We start from the raw sequence: 22351 nt of genomic DNA on the forward strand, positions 1-22351 counted from the left end.
CCTACAAAAAAGTATCTTCGTTCCATGACCTAAACCCAACAGGAAGCCAGCCATTTTGAATTTAGTGCTCATTTTTGGCGATTTGCATGTGTTGTACTTCAGCTTTAACCTTAACCCAATCGCCTTAAAATTTTGTCAGGGCAATCTTAACAACTTTGCAATTAAAAGTAAAATAAAAAAACAAAAGCCTGAGCTTTTGGGCCTGGCGACTATCAATGTTTCCCCAGGAAACAGGAAGTTGCTGTAAATCCATTCTGCATGGTGTACTCTGCACCAAACTTCACATGTTGGGTAACCTGAACACATTTACATGGCAATAGTCTGTTAAAGTCATAGCACCCCCTTGTGGCAGGAGGAAATTACATTTTTAAATGGGCCGGATGACCAAATCTGCCTCAAACGTGGTGAGAAAATACTTGAGACCTTAATGATGCCGTACTGTGAACATCAGTGTTTCCCCTAATAAATAATTTTTTCCTAAAATAAATTACAATTTATTTTTTTTCCGAGAGGAGAGGTGAGGAGAGAAGGAGAATGAGAAGGAAGGGAAGGAGGAGGAATGGGGGAAGAGAGAAGAGGAGGAGTGGGGAGGGCTGCTGAAGCACGCAGCGATCAATCAAAGACAATTGACAGATTACCTCAGAGTCATTAATGATTATCAGGTCAAATAAATTAACCCTAACCTGTCATAAATGTTAGTAATTTATCACAAAATGTTGTTAAATTTAGGTCAATTAGCACTGTTTGATAAGACAACAATGTGGTGATGCAAATAAATTTGAGGGAAAGGGATGGTAAAGAATGAATTATTATAAGGATGAATGATATTAAGCTAGCTTTCAGTGGATGTAAATGGTCAACTAGTGGGTGACGGGTCACACATAAACTAAAAGCTGGTTTGTTTGACAGGTGATGTGGATAACATTGATCATCTCATTACAATGCAATGTTGTGCTGGGAAACCTTGGGTCCTAGCAAGTAAACCCCTTTAATGGCAACTTCACTCCCTGATATCCATAGATCTTGCTAATAATAACATCCAAGCAGCCAAAAAACTCTTTTAAACATATTTTGACTGTAGATTTCCCAAGACAGAGAGAGAGAGAGTGTTAATAATCATTGCACTTATATAAATATATCATATATTTTTTCTACAAATTACGTTCTATGTTACACTAACACATTTTTTGAACATTTTACTGGCTGTAATATTACATTTCTTTACAATATTAGGTGGTTATATTTCACAAGTATTTTTCTACAGTGTTGACTCCAAGGTTTTCTGTCTTTGTGTAATAACTGTTGGGCCTGCTTGGCATTGGGTTCAGGAAATTTGCAAGAAACAGTGTATGATGGTTTAGTTTGATGCATACTGGATGATGTCATCTTGTTCCCCCCAAACCAGTTTTAGATGGGATTTGCCCAGACTATTGTTTTCAAATGCTACTAGTTGATGATGTTAGAAAATAGTTCAGAAGAATTTTGAATTGTGAAATAATGTGTGTACTGAGGTAAGGAACTGAGATTATTATTTTATCCAGACACACGGAACAAGATGACATCTTCGAGTAAGCAACTAACCAAGCCATTACAAGCTGTAAATTGCATATCCTGAACTCAATGCAAAACTGGCTCAATAAGTATCACACAAAGACAGAAAACCTTGAAGTCAACAAATTACAAATATCCATCTATGAATAAAACCACTACAACATTTTATTTGGAATATAACCACTTTATAAAAGCACACTGGTTATAATAATGGTTACACAACAATGAAAAACCCACATATAAAATCACACAAATAAATAAAATACTGCCATACCGGTGAGCTGACCTGCTCTTTTCTATTCACAATTTCCTCTCCATTAGCACTCATTTTCTCACTCTGGTGTTAATGGGTTGTGCTTGTGTTTTTCCCATGGTTGGTTAGTAAGCACTCGACCAGCATCAGAACTGGTAAAGCAGATTGTGAAGCATATTGGCCATCTATGACATGTCTATCGCGATACATATTGCTATTGATTTATCACCCAGGACTAATTCAAAACATCTTAAAAAGTGGGTATTTCAACTCTAAAACTATATTTAGCAAGATCTGTGGTACTAAATTTCTACTTAAATAACTCTTCTAGATGTGATAGCACTAGTTGTGTAACAATACATGTATTTGTATTGAAGCGTTTTGGTACAGGACGTTCGGTTCCGTACAGGGCTGTGCACGGGTGAGTTTCCGGAACGGAAGTTGCGTGTGTTTATTTTCTGCTTGCAGCTACACATGCAGCCCGTTTACATCATGGCTAACGCTAGCGCGAAACCAGAGCTTGAAGACCCTCCCTTGTCGCTTAAGTCTCCTGCTTGGGAACACTTCGGCTTCCTGGTTAAATATTGCAACGGAGAAAGACGAGTCCGGCACGACGCAGTTCCGCCGAACAGCTGGAGAAACGAAACTGAGGAATTCCCGTGATAATTACATAATCACACATGACTGCAGTTATACGTGTTATACACATAACAACACGAAGTGTTCCCGACCGAAGGATTAGAAGAAGAGAGTGTATTTGTCTCTTTTTTTAGGTTTTTGTGCTTGTATCAATGCGGAGCGTTTTATTTTGAAAATCAACCGCATGTATTGTTGTTGTTTCGTGTCAGACTTCCTGTCTGCTCTGTACTAAATTTGGCTGAATTTCTGCGTTGTGCCGCGGCACATGAAACGGCACCACTAAAGTGTGAATATCACTGCTACAAGAAAAAAAAAATGACCTTAGTGCAAACGCAGCTGACTTTGGCAATCAAGCAGCCTCTCCCTAGCAACTCAGCCCGTATGAACAACACACCAGTGCAAACCTGGCAGAGGGACTTAAAGAGACAGTGAAAATAATTTATTTAACTTACCAGGCAGCACTTTACAACAGTATTATATTTTTTTATTTTATTTTCATATTTTGTATAATGTTACAAAATGTGTGGTTTACAAAAGTTCCGAATAAACAACAAGCAAATTTATGTTTTGCATTTTGTTCCCGTACTGTACCGAAAATGAACCGAACTGTGACCTCAAAACCGAGGTACGTATCGAACCGTGATTTTTGTGTATTGTTACACTCCTAGATAGCACTACATGTATACTACACAGAATTTGGCTGCAGCAAGAAAGTGACAACAAATTGAGCTATTAATGATTTGTTATTAATTCAATTACTGTAACCAGTCTGCAAAAAATATATAAGTGAATAAGTGTTATAAAACATCCCTAGAAACCCTAGGGATGTTCTAGACAAATTCCAACCCAATGCAGTGAAAAATAAGCAACTGGTGAGGCTTGAGAATTCACATGCAAACAATCACATTTATGATGAAACTTAGCTCTGTAGGACAGATTTGTCCCACATAGCTAAATTTCATAATTTAAAAACAGTATCAGTTTAATATCAATATTGTCCATAAAAATTCAATACTGATCAAGTTTAATTTAGGCAACAATGGAAACAAACTAAAAAGGGGTTATTGGTTGTTTGCACCTGGTGCACAACTGCATTCATTTTACAATAAAACAGCAGGATTAAGTGGAGATTTTACACTAGGATAAGCTGCACAACCTACGGCCTCCAGTTTACCTTGAGATGCGTTAGTCGCTCTTCCTGATGAATAACACATTTTTCAAACTCCTCCAGAAGTCTCTCGAGTGCAAAGAGTTCTTGTCCAACTTTCTTAATCTTATTTCCAGGCAATTCTAAAGTTTGAGAGACAAGAAGAACACAAAGAACACAATGATTAGGGTTGGGTATCAGTTGGATTTTTAACAATTCTGAATGTGATTCTGCTTGTCGATTCAGGTTCTTAACCATTCCGATTCTTTGAGAGGTGGGGTCAAAACAGGTTACGTGATTATTTCACCTCAATTGGGGCCCAAGCACCAAGGGAGCCGGACACTTATTTGCAAAAATTATAAGGGCCCCCAAGGTCCCTGGCACTGAGGGTAAAAGAAACCTTTTGGTATCTGAGAGATAATTAAGGCCCAGACACTGAAGGTACCAGGGCTGGAACGATCCCGGAGGACCGTCGGTGCAAGGAGGCTATTGTTTTTGTAGAAATATTTAATATGTTATTATCATTATGACCCAAGCTCCAAGGTTGCCAGGGGAGGAACACTCCCAACACCGAAGTCACAAGTCCAATTATATTTGAGGGGTTTGCAATAATCGAAAACTCACAGAAATCGGCAGCAACGTCCCACCGTTATCCCACTGTTGGGATGACATGAATGTTTCATGTTTTTTATGAGAATTTGCCCTACAGGAGTTCAGCCATCTTGGATTTTGTGTTGGACAACGGCAGTACATACAGATGTGGCAACCAGTACCTCCTTTAATCTTCACTACATTTTTGGCGTTTTTTTTGTTTGGTTTTTTTTTTACTTTTTTGCCTTTATGCCCCTTTCTATGGCACACTTTGCCTACAATAGAGATGCACTCATGCATGAGTGCAGCAGACCACAAGAGGATTTCCACCAGTGGCACATGCCAAGCGGCCAGCTAGACCAGTGGGACAAAACGTCACCAAAAGCAATACAACTGCCCGAAGAAAAGAGGACAGAGAGTCGGGATCAGAGTTAAGAGCTGTATGAAGTATTTTGTGGCTCCAGAGGAAGCTGCATGTAATCTGAAATTGCTTCCACTAGGCCTGGGCGAAAAAACCGAAAATTTACTGATACCGAAATTTCAGCGGTAACCAACGTAATTTTGCCCATGTGGGTATATTCGGTGTTTTTACAAAAAAAAAAAAGTTGTTTTTGTCTTGTTTGGCTGTGTGTGTAGGTAGGCTACCGGTATGTTCATGTCCCTTTAAGACGCTCAGAGAGGTGAGTTGCTCAATATATCGTGATATTGATTTGAGGCCATATCGCCCAGCCCTAGCCTCCACTGATGTCACTTAGTGGCCAATTGCATTGAGGGTAATCTAGGGACCAGGTTTTGAAAAGCAGTCTAGCATTACACTCCTATAACACTGTTGGACTCATTATGGACAGTTTATAAACAAATGAACAAAATCGATACAGCAGAACCTGAAATATCGCCTATTCTATTCCATGAGATCTCCTCTCTTTTCAAAACTGGGACTCCCTAAAAATGTGGTATTTTGCCCTGATGGGCATGGTTTTATAGGACATAGCAGTGCATGCTTTAGAAAAGTCAAGTCTCAAGTCTCTTATGGTTGTAATTAGCATTCTATCTTCTGCAGCATGCCATCCGGTCTGCTTAGAACACTGCATAGTTATATCTAAGGAATTCAAAGCATCCACTGTATTATCATCACTCCTCTATTAGCATTAATTATTATCAGCACTGATTAGTTGTTTGGTATATGATCACTTTAAACAGGCTATTGCAAAGCATGAAGAATAACAACATTCTGTGTATTAAATACACAGCTACAATAGCTACATGCAAAATAATATTGCTGCCAAATTATCTGAAATATACTGCAAGCCCATAAACTGGTGATATTAAAACATGAAAAGTTTTGTTCTAAAAAGAGATATCGACCATTTGTGAAAATTGGCACCTTTCTTTGTGTGACAAAAATGATTCCTTGCTTGAATATAAATCTAATGATGAAATATCATATGAGTTATTGGCTATCTTAAGTTCTTTTTCTTACAGAACAGACCATTTTTGTGGATAAAAGTGTATGTGTGTTTAACAGTGAACATCAGCTGACTTTTATTCCAGAAAGAATAAAGTTTGTGTTTTTGGAATTAAACCCATCAAAACCACGCTTTTCTCTAAGGTTTTTTGCTTGCCATCAGTTCTAGGTTCACATATAAGTAGCACACTGTACTAAAATTGTGTAGCAGGCGCTGAGGTTAACTTTCACACCAAGTGACTGACCTTTTTGGGTATGTTTTCAGGTGCCTAATAAAGTTTGATATGGTCAATCAAGAATCCTTTAGACTAGAGATGGTGCCGATCGATCGGTAACTGATCGGATCGAGCCGATATGGTAAAAAAACGATCGATCGGAAATCCGATTAAAGGTTAAAATCACCGATCCGATCGCATTATATATATATATATATATATATATATAATACATGTGCTTGTGTTTGTTACATTCCGGATCTAAAGGGGGCGGTAGTGCGCCAAACCGCTGCCGCTTAAAAACAAAGAAGAAGTGTTGTGTTGTGGTCACACTGCCTGCATGCACTGCTAACATGTCAGCTAAATGGAAGTTCTTTGAAATATGTGAGACAGATGTCACACACGCCAGCTGTAACGCATGCAAGCGTTTAGTGCCTCGTGGGGGAAACAAACCAAGTAGTTTTAATGCTACAAATTTAATTCGGCACTTGAAGTCGTTTCACAGCAAAGAACATAACGATTTCCTGCAACTAACTAGCGGAAAGAAAAAGACAACGCCGACCCCACAGGCACTGCTGCAAACAACATTGGAGAGCACGCAGCCCTACAACCCTTTTTTATACTATGTATGCAACAATACAGCTATTTAAAATTTAAATAGCTGTTTAAATTTCAAATGGCTAATATCAATAAATGATTGAACTTTCAACCTTCAGCTCTTCTTGACTGCCCACTAGAGGCCATTTTGGCATATTGTTTTCCACAGTGCCACTGCTGCTATGAAGGAATATTGAAGTTACTGTTATGCAATAAATAAAGGTAATCTAGTAGTATAAATAAATAATTACAAGGTTAACATAAATGAAAGACTATAGGCCTTTGCATGAGTGGATGAATTAATGGGGAAAAAATAGTAAAATAATATAAATATTAATAATATCGTTCCACGTGATCGATCGGTTCTGATCGGTAATCGGATCGGTGAGGATTTAGGTGATCGGTGATCGGTATCGGTCCAAAAAAACCTGATCGGACCATCTCTACTTAAGACTCATTCCACAAACATTGCATTTGGCAATTCATTTGTTGGCGCCTTGTGTGTCATTCTTATAGGCATAGCTTATGACAAACAGGAGAGTTGCTGTACTCGCCGCCATAGTGCTGTTGACATCTGTGGCCGCACAGCGTGCACCAGAGAAGTTTTGCATGAGGGAATGGCGTTCAGCACTTTAGACATTTTCTTAATTTTGATGCGCCATACAATAAAAATTACGATTGTTCACAAGTCCAAAATCTAGAGTCTGAGTTGAGTCTCAAGTCTTTTGAGGGCAAGTCTCAAGTCAATGAGTGTGCAACTTAAGTGCGACTCACGTCCTAGTCGCAAACTCTAGTCCCCATCTCTGCCAAGAACATTATGACATAGAGAGCTACTGTGACTAAACATGTGGAAAAGCCCTTTGAGAAGAAGAATGACAAGCTAAAAGTCAAGATAGCCAGGGCAGTCAAGATAGCATTAGCTCTAAGAAGCGACTGCAGGACAGGTCTCACAAATGAGGTCAAGTGCACAGGATGTGCATGCTCCTTTCTCCGGTGCTGGCACAAAACCAAGTGTGGAAATAAGTCCAGGTATGACAGACTAATGTGCTCCTCAACAGAACCTCTCTGTCTGGCACATATGTCAGACAGCCTAGCCGTGGGCTGATGTGGTGCGCCAGAGCGCATTGAGTCATTTAACAAGTAAGGCAAACTCATCTCCTGGCAATGTGAAAAAGTCAAAACACCCAACTTTAGTGGGTTTACCCACATTTAAAAAAACCTGCTTATACAAGCTAATTTTGGTGTGAAAGTGGTATGACTGACATCACTGGAGGCAATTTACAAGATTACATGCAGCTTGCCCCGGAGCCACATTGGGCTTTAAACAACTACTTCTTATATGCAGTAGTACTCTCAAACACATCTAAACACACTTTAAAATGTAAAATTGGTGGCGTTTCCTTGAAAAAGGTGTATACCATAAACATGCACTATTTATGAACATCAGTTACGTTATAGTTGTGTTAAAATGACAATTAAATGATAGTATGATCTGAAGTACTGTTAAAGATTCTCCGACATTCTGCAGCAAAAATAGCAAGGCAGAGTTTAAGTGGGTAAACAAGAAGGGTCACGTTCAAGTTTTTGTCTAAGCTTTAAATATTGGTTTCCGTCTCACTTTATATACAGTATTTGTTAAGTATCATTGATTTAAAAAGTTTTGATATGATAGTTTTTCGAGAATTTGTGAACATTATCCTGTATGACACTTTCATTAGTTTCATCAAATGAGTCTCAATCAAACAACCTAAAACACATCGTCTGAAAATAAGATTGAATTATTATGTAAATATTCTCAAAAAGGCAAAAACTACTCTGATGTGCAGTTTCAAACTATTTTCACTTTTTGTGAACCTTAGCCATCACTGGCCCTAAGTATGTTAACTGAGAGCAATGCAAGACTAAAGGTTTGATATGACAAATGCATTAGAAAGATAGCTAGGTCCTAAATCACTAGGTCTTTACAATACAATGTTTTGAAACTAGAATTACATTTGTTTAGGAACCAATAAGCAGAATTGGAATCAAAATTTCTTGGTAATACCTATGGAATCGAAATTTTGGAATTGGTTCTAACTTGGAGCCAGTTTATTTTCTTAAGCTTATATTAATAAGTAAAACAGAAGGGAGGCGATGTTACCAGTCCTGAAGCATATAAATCAGTGTGTCATACCATCAACTGACAGATCCAGCATGCATTGTAAGGATGATATCCTGACATGAATGTGGTGGCTGATATCCTCCAGCTCACTCATCTTCCTGGAAGACAGACACATTCATTCATTAATTTACACATCATAAATAGTTACACCGTACATTTTATGGATAAAGCCATTAAGAACTGCTAAATTACTGAATACATAATTCCTTAGGTTAGATAAGGTAATATGTACGACGGAGTATTAGGGCCACATTGAGGGGGAAAAAAAATCACAAACTTCGAGAATAAAGTCGTAATTTATGAGAATAAAGTCGTAATTTACGAGAATAAAGTCATAATATTACGAGAATAAAGTCATAATATTACGAGAATAAAGTCGTAATTTATGAGAATAGTCATAATTTTATGAGAATAAAGTCATAATATTACGAGAATAAAGTCATAATATTACGAGAATAAAGTCGTAATTTATGAGAATAAAGTCATAATTTTATGAGAAAAAAGTCATAATATTCTAACCTGTTGTTTTAGAGGAAGACAGTTGGTAAAATGATGGCCGTGGAGGATTTTGTGGAGTTGTACTTTAGGATAGGTTTCACAAACAAGGAGATACTTAATCTTTTGGCACATCAGCATCATATCATCATAAGTATTAGGACCTTAAAAAGAATATGCAAGAAAATGCATCTTTTCCGGAGAAAGAACCAGACGGACTTGGAGGAAGTCGCTGCTTTTGTGGAGGGGGAAATGGCTGGAACTGGTCAACTGCAGGGTTATCGGTGGATGCATCAGCAGGCCATTCAGAGGGGTTTCGTGGTGTCTCAAGAAACAATCCGACTGATAATTAAGATTCTGGATCCAGAGGGAGTCGAGCTCCGGCGAGCATGGCGTCTCCGACGCCGGCAATACACCTGCAGAGGCCCCAACGCCTTATGGCACATGGATTCTTATGATAAACTAAAGCCCTATGGCATTGCTATTAACGGCTGCATTGACGGATTTAGTCGCCACATAACGTGGAGGGAGGCATATACAACTAACAGCAACCCCAAGGTAATTGCTGAATACTTCATAAATACTGTGATGCGCATTGGAGGCTGTCCACAGCGGCTGAGGGCCGACCCAGGTACGGAAAATGGACACGTCAGGGACATGCAGATGTTCCTGCGGAGGAATCACATGGACCATCATGCGGGAGATGGGAGCTTCATTTATGGATGCAGCACTGCCAATCAGCGGATAGAATCGTGGTGGGGGGTCCTGCGTAGACAGAGTGTCCAGTTTTGGATGGACATACTTCAGACCCTCAAAGATGATGGACTCTTCTCGGGGGACTTTCTGGACAAATCCCTGGTCCAGTTCTGTTTTCTCAACCTAATCCAGGTACAGTGTTGGATGAAGTTGTTCTTAAATTAAAAGTATCGCCATTAGTGTAATTTTAAAATGATAATTTGGTTAAAGTGAAAGTAAAGTTAAAGTATCTGACATTAAAAATGTATAGTATTTTTATTATATTATATATTGTATTTATTAATAGGCCTAATTATTCCTGTCAGTGTATTTCCTGCTGTAGCAAAGGGATCTTCAAAATACAGTGCATTTTCATTGTGATCAACAGTGGTTGTATACAGTAGTATATATATTACAATTAATGTTAAATGGCTATTTATTTACAGGATGAACTTGACGAGGTTGTCAGGATATGGAATACACACCAGATAAGATCAAGACCAGCCCATGGTGTGCAGAGAGGACGACCCATTCTCATGTACTCTATGCCACAGCTCTATGCTTGAGGACAAACTCCAATGTGTAGTACCTGAGGAGGTTGCTGTTTGCAAGGAGGAGTGCACCCCAAAAGGGCAGTTCCCCTGTGATGAGACTCTTTTCGAGCTCTGCATTCTCCTAATGGCTGAAAATGTTTGGAGTCCTCCTACGGATGCATACAGTGCCACAGAACTGTATTCACTATAAAGAAATGAAATACTCGAAAATCTATAAAAGTTTCACAATGTTCATTTTGTTTTTGTGTTAGGACTGTTTGACATGACTTCACAAGAGGCTGCCTCAGTATGATGCTACATACCTACAGCATCTTTCCAAATAAGGGTCTAAATTGTGTGTACATAAAGACTCTTCTTTGAACACATCATCCTGTCACATTCATCTAAAATGTCAGTTGTACTAAAGATGAACAAGCACTGTCCAAATCAAGGTATTGATGTGCAGCTATTATTTTAAAGCATTTTTATGCACATCACGCTACTCTACAAACATGGCGTCCTCCATAAAAGGGGACCTGCTACCCATGTAGATATAAAAGATTCATTCCAAATGCTATGTTATCAGCAAAATGGCTACAAGGTTTTTTTCTGTAAGAGTGATGATAATGCAAATACTGGTAGCCTAGTGTCTACATGTGTGATGCAATATGTTTCTCTGAATTGTAAAATAAAACCTGAATGGTGGTGAAATAGAAATACTCATGTAAAGTGCACATACCACAATATACAAGTGCAGCAACTAAGTTTAGGTAGTCAGTTCTATTCCATCACTGATGAGTTAACTTTTGAAATGTTCAGCAGATGCCTGTTTTCATCAAAATGACTTAAATACAATTGTGTCAAACATATCTTTTAATAACTTCACAAGTAAGTAAACAGTCAATAAAATCTCTTCATACAAAGATCTGCAAGTGACCTCAAGAAATCCAATGTCTTTGGCTTACTTTTGTAATCCATGATCACAAATGATCAACACATATGTTCTGTAAACAATAATAACCTTGCTTTGATCACAACAGATCAATACATTTTCTGTAAACAATAAAAACTTCAGTTTGATGCAAACACATCAACACAGTTTCTTTCTATGAACAATAAAAACTTTGGTTTGATGCAAACACATCAACCTTTTCTCGTCTCGACCTACTTCCGTTTTAAGTACTTCGACTTTATTCTCATAAAATTATGACTTTATTCTCGTAATATTATGACTTTATTCTCGTAATATTATGACTTTATTCTCGTAAATTACGACTTTATTCTCATAAATTACGACTTTATTCTCAAAGTTTGTGATTTTTTTCCCCCTCAATGTGGCCCTAATACTCCGTCGTAATTATGAAACTGCAATTACAAGCGACATAAATTGTACAAATAAATAAATAATATCTTATCATATAGATATCAAATATAAAAATGTTTATATAAACCACTCAGACCTAAAACACATACAGGTTAGTTTCGCAAAAACTGCATGGTGCCTTCCCCAAATATGTTTAGAACAGCATCGTTGTATCACATTGCTACGACGGAGTATTAGGGCCACATTGAGGGGGAAAAAAAATCACAAACTTCGAGAATAAAGTCGTAATTTATGAGAATAAAGTAGTAATTAATGAGAATAAAGTCGTAATTTACGAGAATAAAGTCATAATATTACGAGAATAAAGTCGTAATATTATGAGAATAAAGTCATTATATTCTAACCTGTTGTTTAAGAGGAAGACAGTTGGTAAAATGAGGGCCGTGGAGGATTTTGTGGAGTTGTACTTTAGGATAGGTTTCACAAACAAGGAGATGCTTATTATTTTGGCACATCAGCATCATATCATCATAAGTATTAGGACTTTAAAAAGAATATGCAAGAAAATGCATCTTTTCCGGAGACATATCTTTTAATAACTTCACAAGTAAGTAAAGTAAGTCAGAATACAATCTCTTCATACAAAGATCTGCAAGTGACCTCAAGAAATCCAATGTCTTTGGCTTACTTTTGTAATCCATGACAACTTGATCACAAATGATCAACACATATGTTCTGTAAACAATAATAACCTTGCTTTGATCACAACAGATCAATACATTTTCTGTAAACAATAAAAACTTTGGTTTGATGCAAACACATCAATAAATTTTTCTGTAAACAATAAGCAACCTGTCAAGATCAACATACTTCTGTAAACAATCTGATCACCTGTTTGTCACAACCATTCAATCGACCTACTTCCGTTTTAAGTACTTCGACTTTTTTCTCATAAATTATGACTTTATTCTCATAAATTACGACTTTATTCTCGTAATATTATGACTTTATTCTCGTAAATTACGACTTTATTCTCATAAATTACGACGTTATTCTCATAAATTATGACTTTATTCTCGTAAATTACTACTTTATTCTCATAAATTACGATTTTATTCTCAGAAATTACGACTTTTTTCTCGAAGTTTGTGATTTTTTTTTTCCCTCAATGTGGCCCTAATACTCCGTCGTACATTGCTGCTACTCGTTCCGCCATATATATTTGCCCCGGTGGAAAAACATGTGCAAATACAACAAATAGCTGCCACCACACCGACTGAGACCGTAGATATACCCATTACCTAAGACGGTGCCTTTAATTCAATTAAAGACAGTTTAAGAAAACTTACACAAAGTTCTGTCCTCTGTGAGCCGCCGCTTCTTTTCCTTCCACTTCAGTCTGAATTTAAAATGTGAGACGTAACGGCCAACTACGTCACGCCTCTTCCGGTGGACTAGCCCTCGCGAGCTTCAGTCGTACGTACAGTGACGTATTCACTGTCATCACGTCAGGCCTGCGCATGCGGTGAGACTTCGCTCGTTCGAGCCCATAATACATCCATGATCCATGTATGCGCCAGGCAAGCAACTCCGTTGAAATCAACGACCGCCATTTTCCGGTCCGGTATCCAGTTATATAATACATCCATGGATGAGCCGCGTCTCGGCGGGATAGCGAACGAGATCAGGCGATAGCCAGGCGTTTGCAGTCGGAGGAGAGCAACTCTAAAATGCTGCAGCCGCCTCGAGCCCGAGGCTCGTTCGAGATGAACTGGGCCACGCCTGGAAGGTGGACCAGACCAGGCAGCAGCGGCAGGGGGCGGTGACAAGAAGCTGCAGTCAAAGAATATACAGGAAGTCACAGAAATATTTACATCCTTTTAGATCCAGCGGTAAGCTACCTGTAGTTTGCAGAACATGTTAGCTATGGCTAAAGAAATTGCGTATGCGTTCTTGATCGCTGATGAAATTGAAGCAGAAGAGATCCCCCTACTTTTCCATGAAGATGGACTGGAACGGAGTGATATGTGTTATCTAAATATTGAAAATGAACCAGAGCATATGGCCACTTTCACAGTCCATTTAGTCCAGTGCTTTGTATTTTTCTCTGATCGCCGTCCAGTGAAAACCACGTATATTCATGTGTGATGATTCTCAAGTTAATGGGTTTAGAAATTCTCCTATATCTCAGGCAAATTAAAACACTCTTAACAAAACATTTGAATAACCTAGGAATTTTACTCTCACAAAGTTTAAAACAAGGTTGTATTTTTATTATCCCATATAAAGATGACATTGTGGAGATACATGGTTTTCATACAGGGCTGCCAAGTTTCAGAAAATGACAAGAGTGAGAGTTTAGTGTCATGATTCGAAAAAAAATTTGGCCTTTTTTAAGTCGCAGCTCAGAGATGACATCTTCCAGGTCAGAGGTAGTAGGTCAACCTACAGACCCCGGATGTTGATAACAGACAAGCCCGGAGTCAGAGGGGAATAACACTAGCGTATCGTCACAAAATATTGGTGAAATTAACTAGTTTCGTGGCAGATAATGCTCATAGAGGCTGCGCTTTGGTGCCCAGATCCATTTGTATACTGTCAGAGTTAAAGGATAACTACCGTTTTTTACAACCTGGACCTTATTTCTAGCATAAAATACGATCATTCACTCACCCAGATAACTTTGGTGTCATTTGGCGTCGTTTGGATGAAATTAGATCCAGTGGAGCGCCGCGTATATCCATATAATGTGAGTGATCCGGGCACTGAAGCGCAGCCTCTTTGAGCATTATCTGCCGCGAAACTAGTTCATTTCACCAATAAATTGATCTTTACAAGTCTGTAACTCTGACACACACACATATTGAGACTAGAGTCTCTTTTTCAAGTGTGAACTGGCCAAGAGAAGAGGCAAATAAATGTTACACAGCTCTGCAACAAATACAGGACAATGATAGACTTATAGCAGCCTTAAAATAGTACATATTAACTAGGAAACTCAAGGAGAAACAGCGAATGTACAGTGAACTAATACAGATAAAAACTAAGAGCAACATTTGTCCTATGTCGACATCAAACTAGTAAAAATATTTAAACAGTGAACACATTTTCAATAATTTTGTATGATCAAAATGGGGTAGTTACCTACCGTCCGTCTTCTAGCAAGCAGGAGAACGTTGAGTGGGTTTTAAATGTCGGCGCTGTTGTGTGTGTGAAAGATAGTTAGAGACGCCAAGACCCGCCTTACGATGCTTCTGATTGGTTTATATTGCGTGGTACCCTCCGTGGTTGGTTAGATTTAGGCACAAAGGACTGATGGATTGGTCTGGGATTGGTTATCTCGATCAGTCAATCAGAGTTACTCGAACTACGGCAAGCCGCGAGGAACAAAGTTTATTATCATGAAAAAAATATAGAGTATTGAATGGGGAAATATAAGCGTGAAAAATGTCAAGTGTGGCGTGTGGTGTGAGAATGGGTCAAATTGCTGTCAACACTCAAAGCGTGACGCTTGGCAGCTCTGTTTCAAAGATCAGCAATGATTTCTTGATGAGATGTATCAAAAAGACAGACACAAATATTGTTTTAACATTTTTAGTTTGTGTTGTTTTCTTTAAGTAACTCAATCTTTTTGTGATGCTGCTTCTCAATCTCCTTTAATTGGGTTAATATTTCACCCATGCATGTAAGCATTTTCTTTTCAAATCCTCTTCTTCTCTCCTTCAGTCTCCTCCACCTTGCCAATTCAGGCCTCATCAGGGATTCCATAGCAGCTGTCTTCCGCTCAGCATTGGACTGATAAGTGTCGTGGAATGATGGTCGGCTGTTGCCCTTTTTTTGTGCAGTTGCTTGTGTGGTGTGAGTGGCAGTTGAGGGACCAGGCTGCTGATCTTCAATGTCACATGGTTGGTCCACAGATGGAGATTGGGGAGTTTGACTGGGGAAGAGTGGTGTGGAAATAATGGTACCAGATGGTGCACTCCCCACCCCAGAGCCATCAAATATTTCATTCATTTGCTGTAAGGACACAACTGAATTTCAGTCAAAATCAGACAGATACAAAGTGGTATTTTCACACTAGTTTGCTGTGATAATTTCCCCCCTCTTCACCAATGTTGCAACTATGAGGCACTGATGAAGCCCCATAGTTAAATTGTGGGTGGCAAAATACTGAACAGGACAAATGGGAGATTGATACTCTTCAGAAAGTCCCACTAAAATGTAAGATGTACATACAGAGCAAGCACTTACCAAGTAATATTCCCAGGTAATCTTGCCTTCACCTGTTGCCTGAGATCCGTCTTTGGCTCTTTTGTATGTAGTTAGCATGTTACCCAGTTTTTTCCTTATTTTGTCATTTGTGAATGTGTATCCTTTTGCAATAAAGGCTTGTTCCAATTTCTTGTAAAAGGCTATTTTGTTCCGGTAGTATAGGTATTTGTATGTCCTGGTCAGCTCAAGTAGTAATAATGTGGTCCTGTGTTTGAATTCTGTAAAAACATTGTAGTATTGTTAAAAACATTCATATTGTATTCTAATCCATAGATTACAAACAGACAACCACTGCACCTGTCTGCGATTCGTGGCATTCTGGCTCGAAGGATGGAAATGGGACCAAGTTGTCTGAAGAGGATGACTGCTATGGTAACGTGTGGGGCACCAGGTGAATGTAGCTGCAGGCTGGGTCCGAACCTAAGTGGGGGTGGTGGAAACTGTAGGCTGGGGAAAAGGAGTGGGGCATTGGGTAAATGTAGCTGCAGGCTGGGTCCGAACCTTAGTGGGGGTGGTGGAAACTGTAGGCTGGGGAATAGGAGTGGGGAGCTGGGTGAATGTTGGAGGTTGAGGAGTGGGAAAGATAGGAGGTTGGGTGAGAACACTGTTTGGGTTTACTGCAGAGAAAGAAAGCCAGAACATTGAAAAGACTCATCCATATCTATTTAAATATTCATGTTTGGCATAATAAAAAAAGAAAACTTACTTTCTCAGTCTTTCAGCAGTTTCTCTGCTCACTCGTAATTGAATGGCACCTTTGTCGTCTCTTATGGTAATTATGACCTTATCTATTTTTGCTGGTCAAAACCGGGTTCTGCAGGTGCCTTATATACCCAGCTGCATTACAAGACCTTCTTACCACACAAATGCTTGAAATGGAGCAGATCTATTGTGTGGGAACCCTTACAATTGACAGATTGTGCCCATCACAGTGATCGCTGTTGTGTTTTGATGATTTTGCTAATGATGTCATTCAAGAATGTGTTTCTTATGCTTTACTGCAATTGTCCAATAAATAACCAATATATTTATCAGAACTGAAGTTTGACTCAGTGTGAATATTTTTTCTTTAGCAGTTACTGTTGTGTGATATGTAGCCAGAGAATAATGGTCACTTTGCACATAAATTCCACTGTGTTAATCATCTTAATGGGCATATGGGATGTGGTGTGATTTTTACTATTTAATCTCACACATGTAACAAATAGAAATACAAACTTTGTACCAATGAATTGATCATACTTTTTAGGTTCACAGTTTTGAGGTCATACAAAGTGGATTTTTCTAAAATGATAACTACTTTTCACTGTGGTCTTTGTCAATCATAACTTTTTATTTGTTTAACAATACCACTTATGATTGAGGTGAGAATCAGAACGACTGGGCAGATGTTAAGCCCTTAGAAGTCATATTTATTGAATAAGAATTGCCTACAAAGTTGAATTATGTAAAGGCACTGTCATTTATAAAACATACAATCCCTAAATTTAAGAAATTGAACTACTGAATTAACAGTCCAAATGTTCTCACAGCTACATATATAGGCTACATATGGGGAGGACAAGCAGCAAAGGTTTCTTATAATCTTTTTTTATTGATGTATTTATATTTGTAATTATATACAGTATATATGTGGGAATATGTGTGTATCTGGCATTGTATTCTATCCTCTGTTCTTTTTGTCTGCCTTGTAAAGCACTGATTGCTCTTTTGGATATGTGTTATATAAATATTATTATTATTATTATTATTATTATTATTATTATTATAATCAACCACACAAAATATGTTTGTTAACAGATTAAACCTTCATTGCACAACATGAGATTCATATAATCTAGCATTAAATATAACAATTACACAGAAAATTAGGATTTTCAACAAAAAGTTCTCTCCTGCTAACTGTGCTAACTCTTCTTCTTCTGTTGTTTTATGGCTGTTGGCAAACAACTGTTAGGTGTGCATTACTGCCACCTTCTGACCTGGAGTGTGGATCTCCTGCTAACTCCATATGGAGTGTGATGAATATATCCGGCAACGTGACACGTGATGAGTGCGCGCAGGGAGGGGGGGGACAGAGGGGGGTGCAGGCAGGACGAGACATGAAGGCATCTGATTGGTTCTTTCAACTCTGACCGAGAGGAAGGGATTGGTCAGAGTTTTTACAGGCCTGCAGCTGCCACAGAGGTCTGATTTATTTCGTTCCTTTTTCTGAAAACATTATGTACGGACTACTCTCAGGGTGGAAAGACCATTTCACCCAGTATAACAAAAAGTGTTTCTGAACAGGATTACCAACTATACCTTTAAAGCCTCCCCTAGAATTAGGGGGAGAGGGGTCATGGGGGGACAACTGCCAAGCAAGGCCCGCATCAATTTCTGACAATTCACGGCAGTTTTGGGTGTTGCCTGTAAATTGCTGTGTGCAGCCGTAAACCTGAACTTCCACGTGAATGTACAGTGCCGCATACTGACGAAAATCCCACTTTTCATGCAGTGTATTGTAGAAGAAAACATGGTGGTAAGATTTTCAGTTAAACTTTAACTTTAATGCTTTATAGTTATATACATTGTTAAATTTGACATACAGGCTTGCACAATCAGTGATTGCCATTTTGCCATCTGCTAATGTGATCCTGCAATGTGAATGAAATACATTTTGAAATGTATCAAAATTGAAACAAATAATTGTATAGAACCTGTAGGAGACTATTTTCATTTCTGTAATCATTTCCCCACTAAGATTCTTGTTTTAGCTGAAGTAATTGTAGGAAAAAATACAGTAGAATTGGGTGATTGTTTTCCTCTGAAGTCTGATGTGTAGGCATGTATTTATCTTTAGAGCTTTGTTCTTAAGGAAATGTATTACTCTAATTGAATATTATTGAGTGTTTACATCAAATTGACCAATTGCTTAACATATTTTTGATGATTTGATTTGATGAAGTGTCCACAGGACACTTATCAACAGGTACGTTCATAGTTGGTGTTAACTTCTGGAGTTTCTGTGAGTCTTCTTTTAATGCTGTTGTTATCTTTAAGCAAATAAATGCAACAAGTAAGGTCTTTATGAGGGAAATCTATGAAATATATTGAACATGGTATTGGGGGAAGTGCAGGGAAAAGTAGTGTGTGTGGGGATTTCAATGCACATAGCACTCTTTGGGGGAGTGAGAGGACAGATGCAAATGGTTCAATAGTGGAAGAATTTATAGAGGATAAAGGGTTAGTATGTATGAATGATGGGAGGGGCACGAGGTATGATTGTGTACGAAATAAGGAGAGTGTGATTGATTTAACCTTAACATCAAATGAAATAGCTGGCGTCACTGACTGGGAAGTGCTGGGTGAAACGTTGATGGCTTCCACCACCTCCCCCCTGATCCGTAGTGGCTGTGAAGGCATCTTCTTCCTCCTGAAGTCAATCAGCATCTCTCTGGTCTTGTTGACACTGTTCGGACCACTCAACAAAGTTGTCTACCAGTGTCCTGTACTCCCCCTCCTCAGAGTTGTACTGAAAGTCAGTGGTGTATAAGGTGAAGAGGAAGGGAGAAAGCACAGTTCCCTGTGGAGCTCCTGTATCACTCAGACAGGACACTGCCCAGACGGACAAACTGCGGCCTGCCTGTCAAGTAGTCAGTAATCCAGGAGGTCAACACCCATCACCTGCAGCTTCTCACCCAGTAGCAGAGCTTGAATGGTGTTGAAAGCACTGGAGAAATCAAAGAATGTGATCCTCACAGTGCCTCCTCCACCATCCAGATGCATATGGGCTCGCTGCAGCAGGTAGATGATAGCATCATTGACTCCTAAATGGGGCTGATAGGCAAATTGCAAAGGGTCCGGAAATGTCCTCACCTGTGGCCTCAGCTGGGCTAAGACCAGTCTCTCCAGGACCTTCATCACATGAGATGTGAGGGCGACTGGTCTGTAGTCTGCCGGGTCGGATGGTCTCGACTTCTTGGGGACTGGAACCAAGCAGGATGTCTTCCACAGCATTGGGACTTTCTCCAGACTCAGGCTCAGGTTGTACAGATGTCCTAGTACAGGGGACAGCTGGCTGGCACAGGTCTTCAGGATCCTGGGTGTGATGCCATCAGGGCCTGCAGCCTTTCGCTGATGTAGTTTTCAGCTGCCTCTTAACCTGGCCTGTAGTCACGGTTGGGCGGGGGTTGGTACAGATGTCTTCAGTGGAGGAGGAGGATGTGGGGGAGAAGGAGGGGGGGCAGATGGAGAGGTGCTGTACAGGAGAATGCTTGGGGGTGGGTCAAGCCATTTGGGACAGTGTGGGTGTGTGGGGGGATGGGGGCGTCGGAGGGGTGGCAGGAGGTGAGCTAAACCTGTTAAAAAACTGGTTCAACTGGTTTGCTCTATCCAGGCTCCCTGATGTTTGCCTGTCTTTCCCCTTCATCCTCGTGATGTGCTTCATTCCTGTCCACACATCCCTCACACTGTTCTGTTGGAGATTGGCCTCCAGCTTCCTCCTGTAGTTGTCCTTGCATGTCCTCAGCATCTCTCGGAGTTCATGCTGAACTCTCCTCTGCTCCTCTCTGTCTCCAGACCTGAAAGCCCTCTTCTTCTTGTTCAGAAGTGCCTTCAGGTCACTGGTCCAGGGCTTGTTGGAGAAGAAGTGCACAGTGTGGGCACAGTGTGGGCTGGTACAGAAGTGCACAGTGTGGGCTGGTACAGTGGTGCTGGTACAGTGGTGTCCTCACAGAATCTGATGTAATCTGTGATGCAGTCGGTCATCTTGTCAATGTCCTCCCCATGTGGCTCACAGAGTACGTCCCAGTCTGTTGACCCTAAGCAGTCCTGCAGTGTCTCAGCGGCCTCCTGTGTCCTCCACCTCACCGTCCTGGTGTGCACAGGCTGCCGTCTCACAAGAGGGACATACCTGGGAGTCATCATGACCAAGTTTTGGTCTGACCTGGGGGGAAGGGCTGTGGCATCATAAGCATTCATGGCATTAGCATACAGGAGATCCAGCACCTTCAGCGAGAGACTAATTGCTCCGAAATGCAACACTGAGCGCCACAGGAAGTCATTCCTACCTGTGGCCATTAAACTTTACAACTCCTCCCTCTGATCGGACTCAAATGGCTATATATATATATATTTTAGGGCCGGGACTTTAACGCGTTAATTAAGATTAATTAATTACACAAAAATTAACGCATTAAAAAAATTAACGCATTTTAATCGCACTTATTTTGCACCGCGGAACGTTTCTCACTGGATGAGTTTCAGGCGTACCGATTTTACTGGAGCACAATTATTTAACGAGTTAAAAAGCCGCCGACACTGGCGCCCTGGCAATAGCAACATAAGCAAGACAGCACCGCTGTCCAGCTCCTCTCTCAGGCCGGCCTTGAAAGTCGTCAGATCATGTCTGTGACTGGACACATCAGAGCAGCTAGGGACGGCGCTCTGATCCGCCCTGGCAACATATAGCAACATAAGCAAGACGCAACGCGTTACACCAACCACAGCACGCTGTCCAGCTCCTCTCTCAGGCCGGCCTTGAAAGTGAAAGTGAAAGTTAAAACTTTACCGAGCAATCCTTGTCGCTGCTGAATCATTGTGGGTGATTATTTATTATTTATTTCACTCGTAAGGCCGTGTAATAAGCGGGATAATGTATAGTTACATTACATTATCCCTTACTTACATCAGGCTGAGTTCAACAAATCAATTTATGCTATCGTGATTTAAGTAGTTAAATACAGTAATCATCATAGTGTAGTGGCAGGAAAGACCATTTACCAAATAACGTGTTCCTTAAACAATTTTCATTGTGCTGTGCTCTAAAAATAAAAAAACTAGTGTAGAGTCCTGTATAAGGAATGTTCAGCTTAAATTTTCCCCTTAAATTTAGGTTCTCGGGAAAATTGCATCTTATCAGGTAATCGTTAATCGATCGATAAGGTCCATCAACTAATGATTAATGAATTAATCGATAATTTGCATCCCTAGTCTGTTGGTCTTGGTTAGGTACCACCTTGAAAAAAAAATAAACAATCTTTTGTTGCTTAAGCTTATGTATTCAGTCATTATTCAATGGTATACTAAAACCCATATGAAAAAAATTGCTTCTCACTGTTCTTAGGTCAAATATTTATATGCGATTAAAAATGCGATTAATTTCGATTAATTAATTACAAAGCCTCTAATTAATTAGATTAATTTTTTTAATCGAGTCCCGGCCCTAATATATTTATATATTTATATATGTATATATGTGTATCTATGTATATTTCACATATACCATATTTTTTATTGCACTGTATATACATACATACTTGGAGTGATCATTGTACACTTGAGATTGAGATTGTCTACTTTATTATTCTATTTTATTTTATTTTATTTGTTG

General features: G+C 39.4%; 1 protein-coding gene across 2 annotated transcripts in view; it reads right to left on the reverse strand.

Moving 5' to 3' along the window:
- The window catches only part of ska1 (spindle and kinetochore associated complex subunit 1), a 36274-nt gene extending 22819 nt beyond the window's left edge, over positions 1-13455 (reverse strand). The window contains exons 1-3 of one of the 2 annotated variants that reach the window (XM_084363216.1): positions 13056-13455; positions 8632-8717; positions 3618-3733 (exon numbers count right to left, since the gene is read on the reverse strand). In XM_084363216.1, coding sequence (XP_084219342.1) covers positions 3618-3733; positions 8632-8713 — 198 coding nt within the window. In that variant the 5' untranslated portion in view covers positions 8714-8717; positions 13056-13455. The remainder of the gene's footprint in view (positions 1-3617; positions 3734-8631; positions 8718-13055) is intronic. The other variant, XM_084363215.1, reaches the window with a different exon arrangement.
- Positions 13456-22351: the final 8896 nt, after the last annotated feature.

The sequence above is a fragment of the Pagrus pagrus genome (genome assembly GCF_965226575.1).
Source record: "Pagrus pagrus genome assembly, chromosome: 10".
In the NCBI taxonomy this organism is placed as follows: domain Eukaryota; kingdom Metazoa; phylum Chordata; class Actinopteri; order Spariformes; family Sparidae; genus Pagrus; species Pagrus pagrus.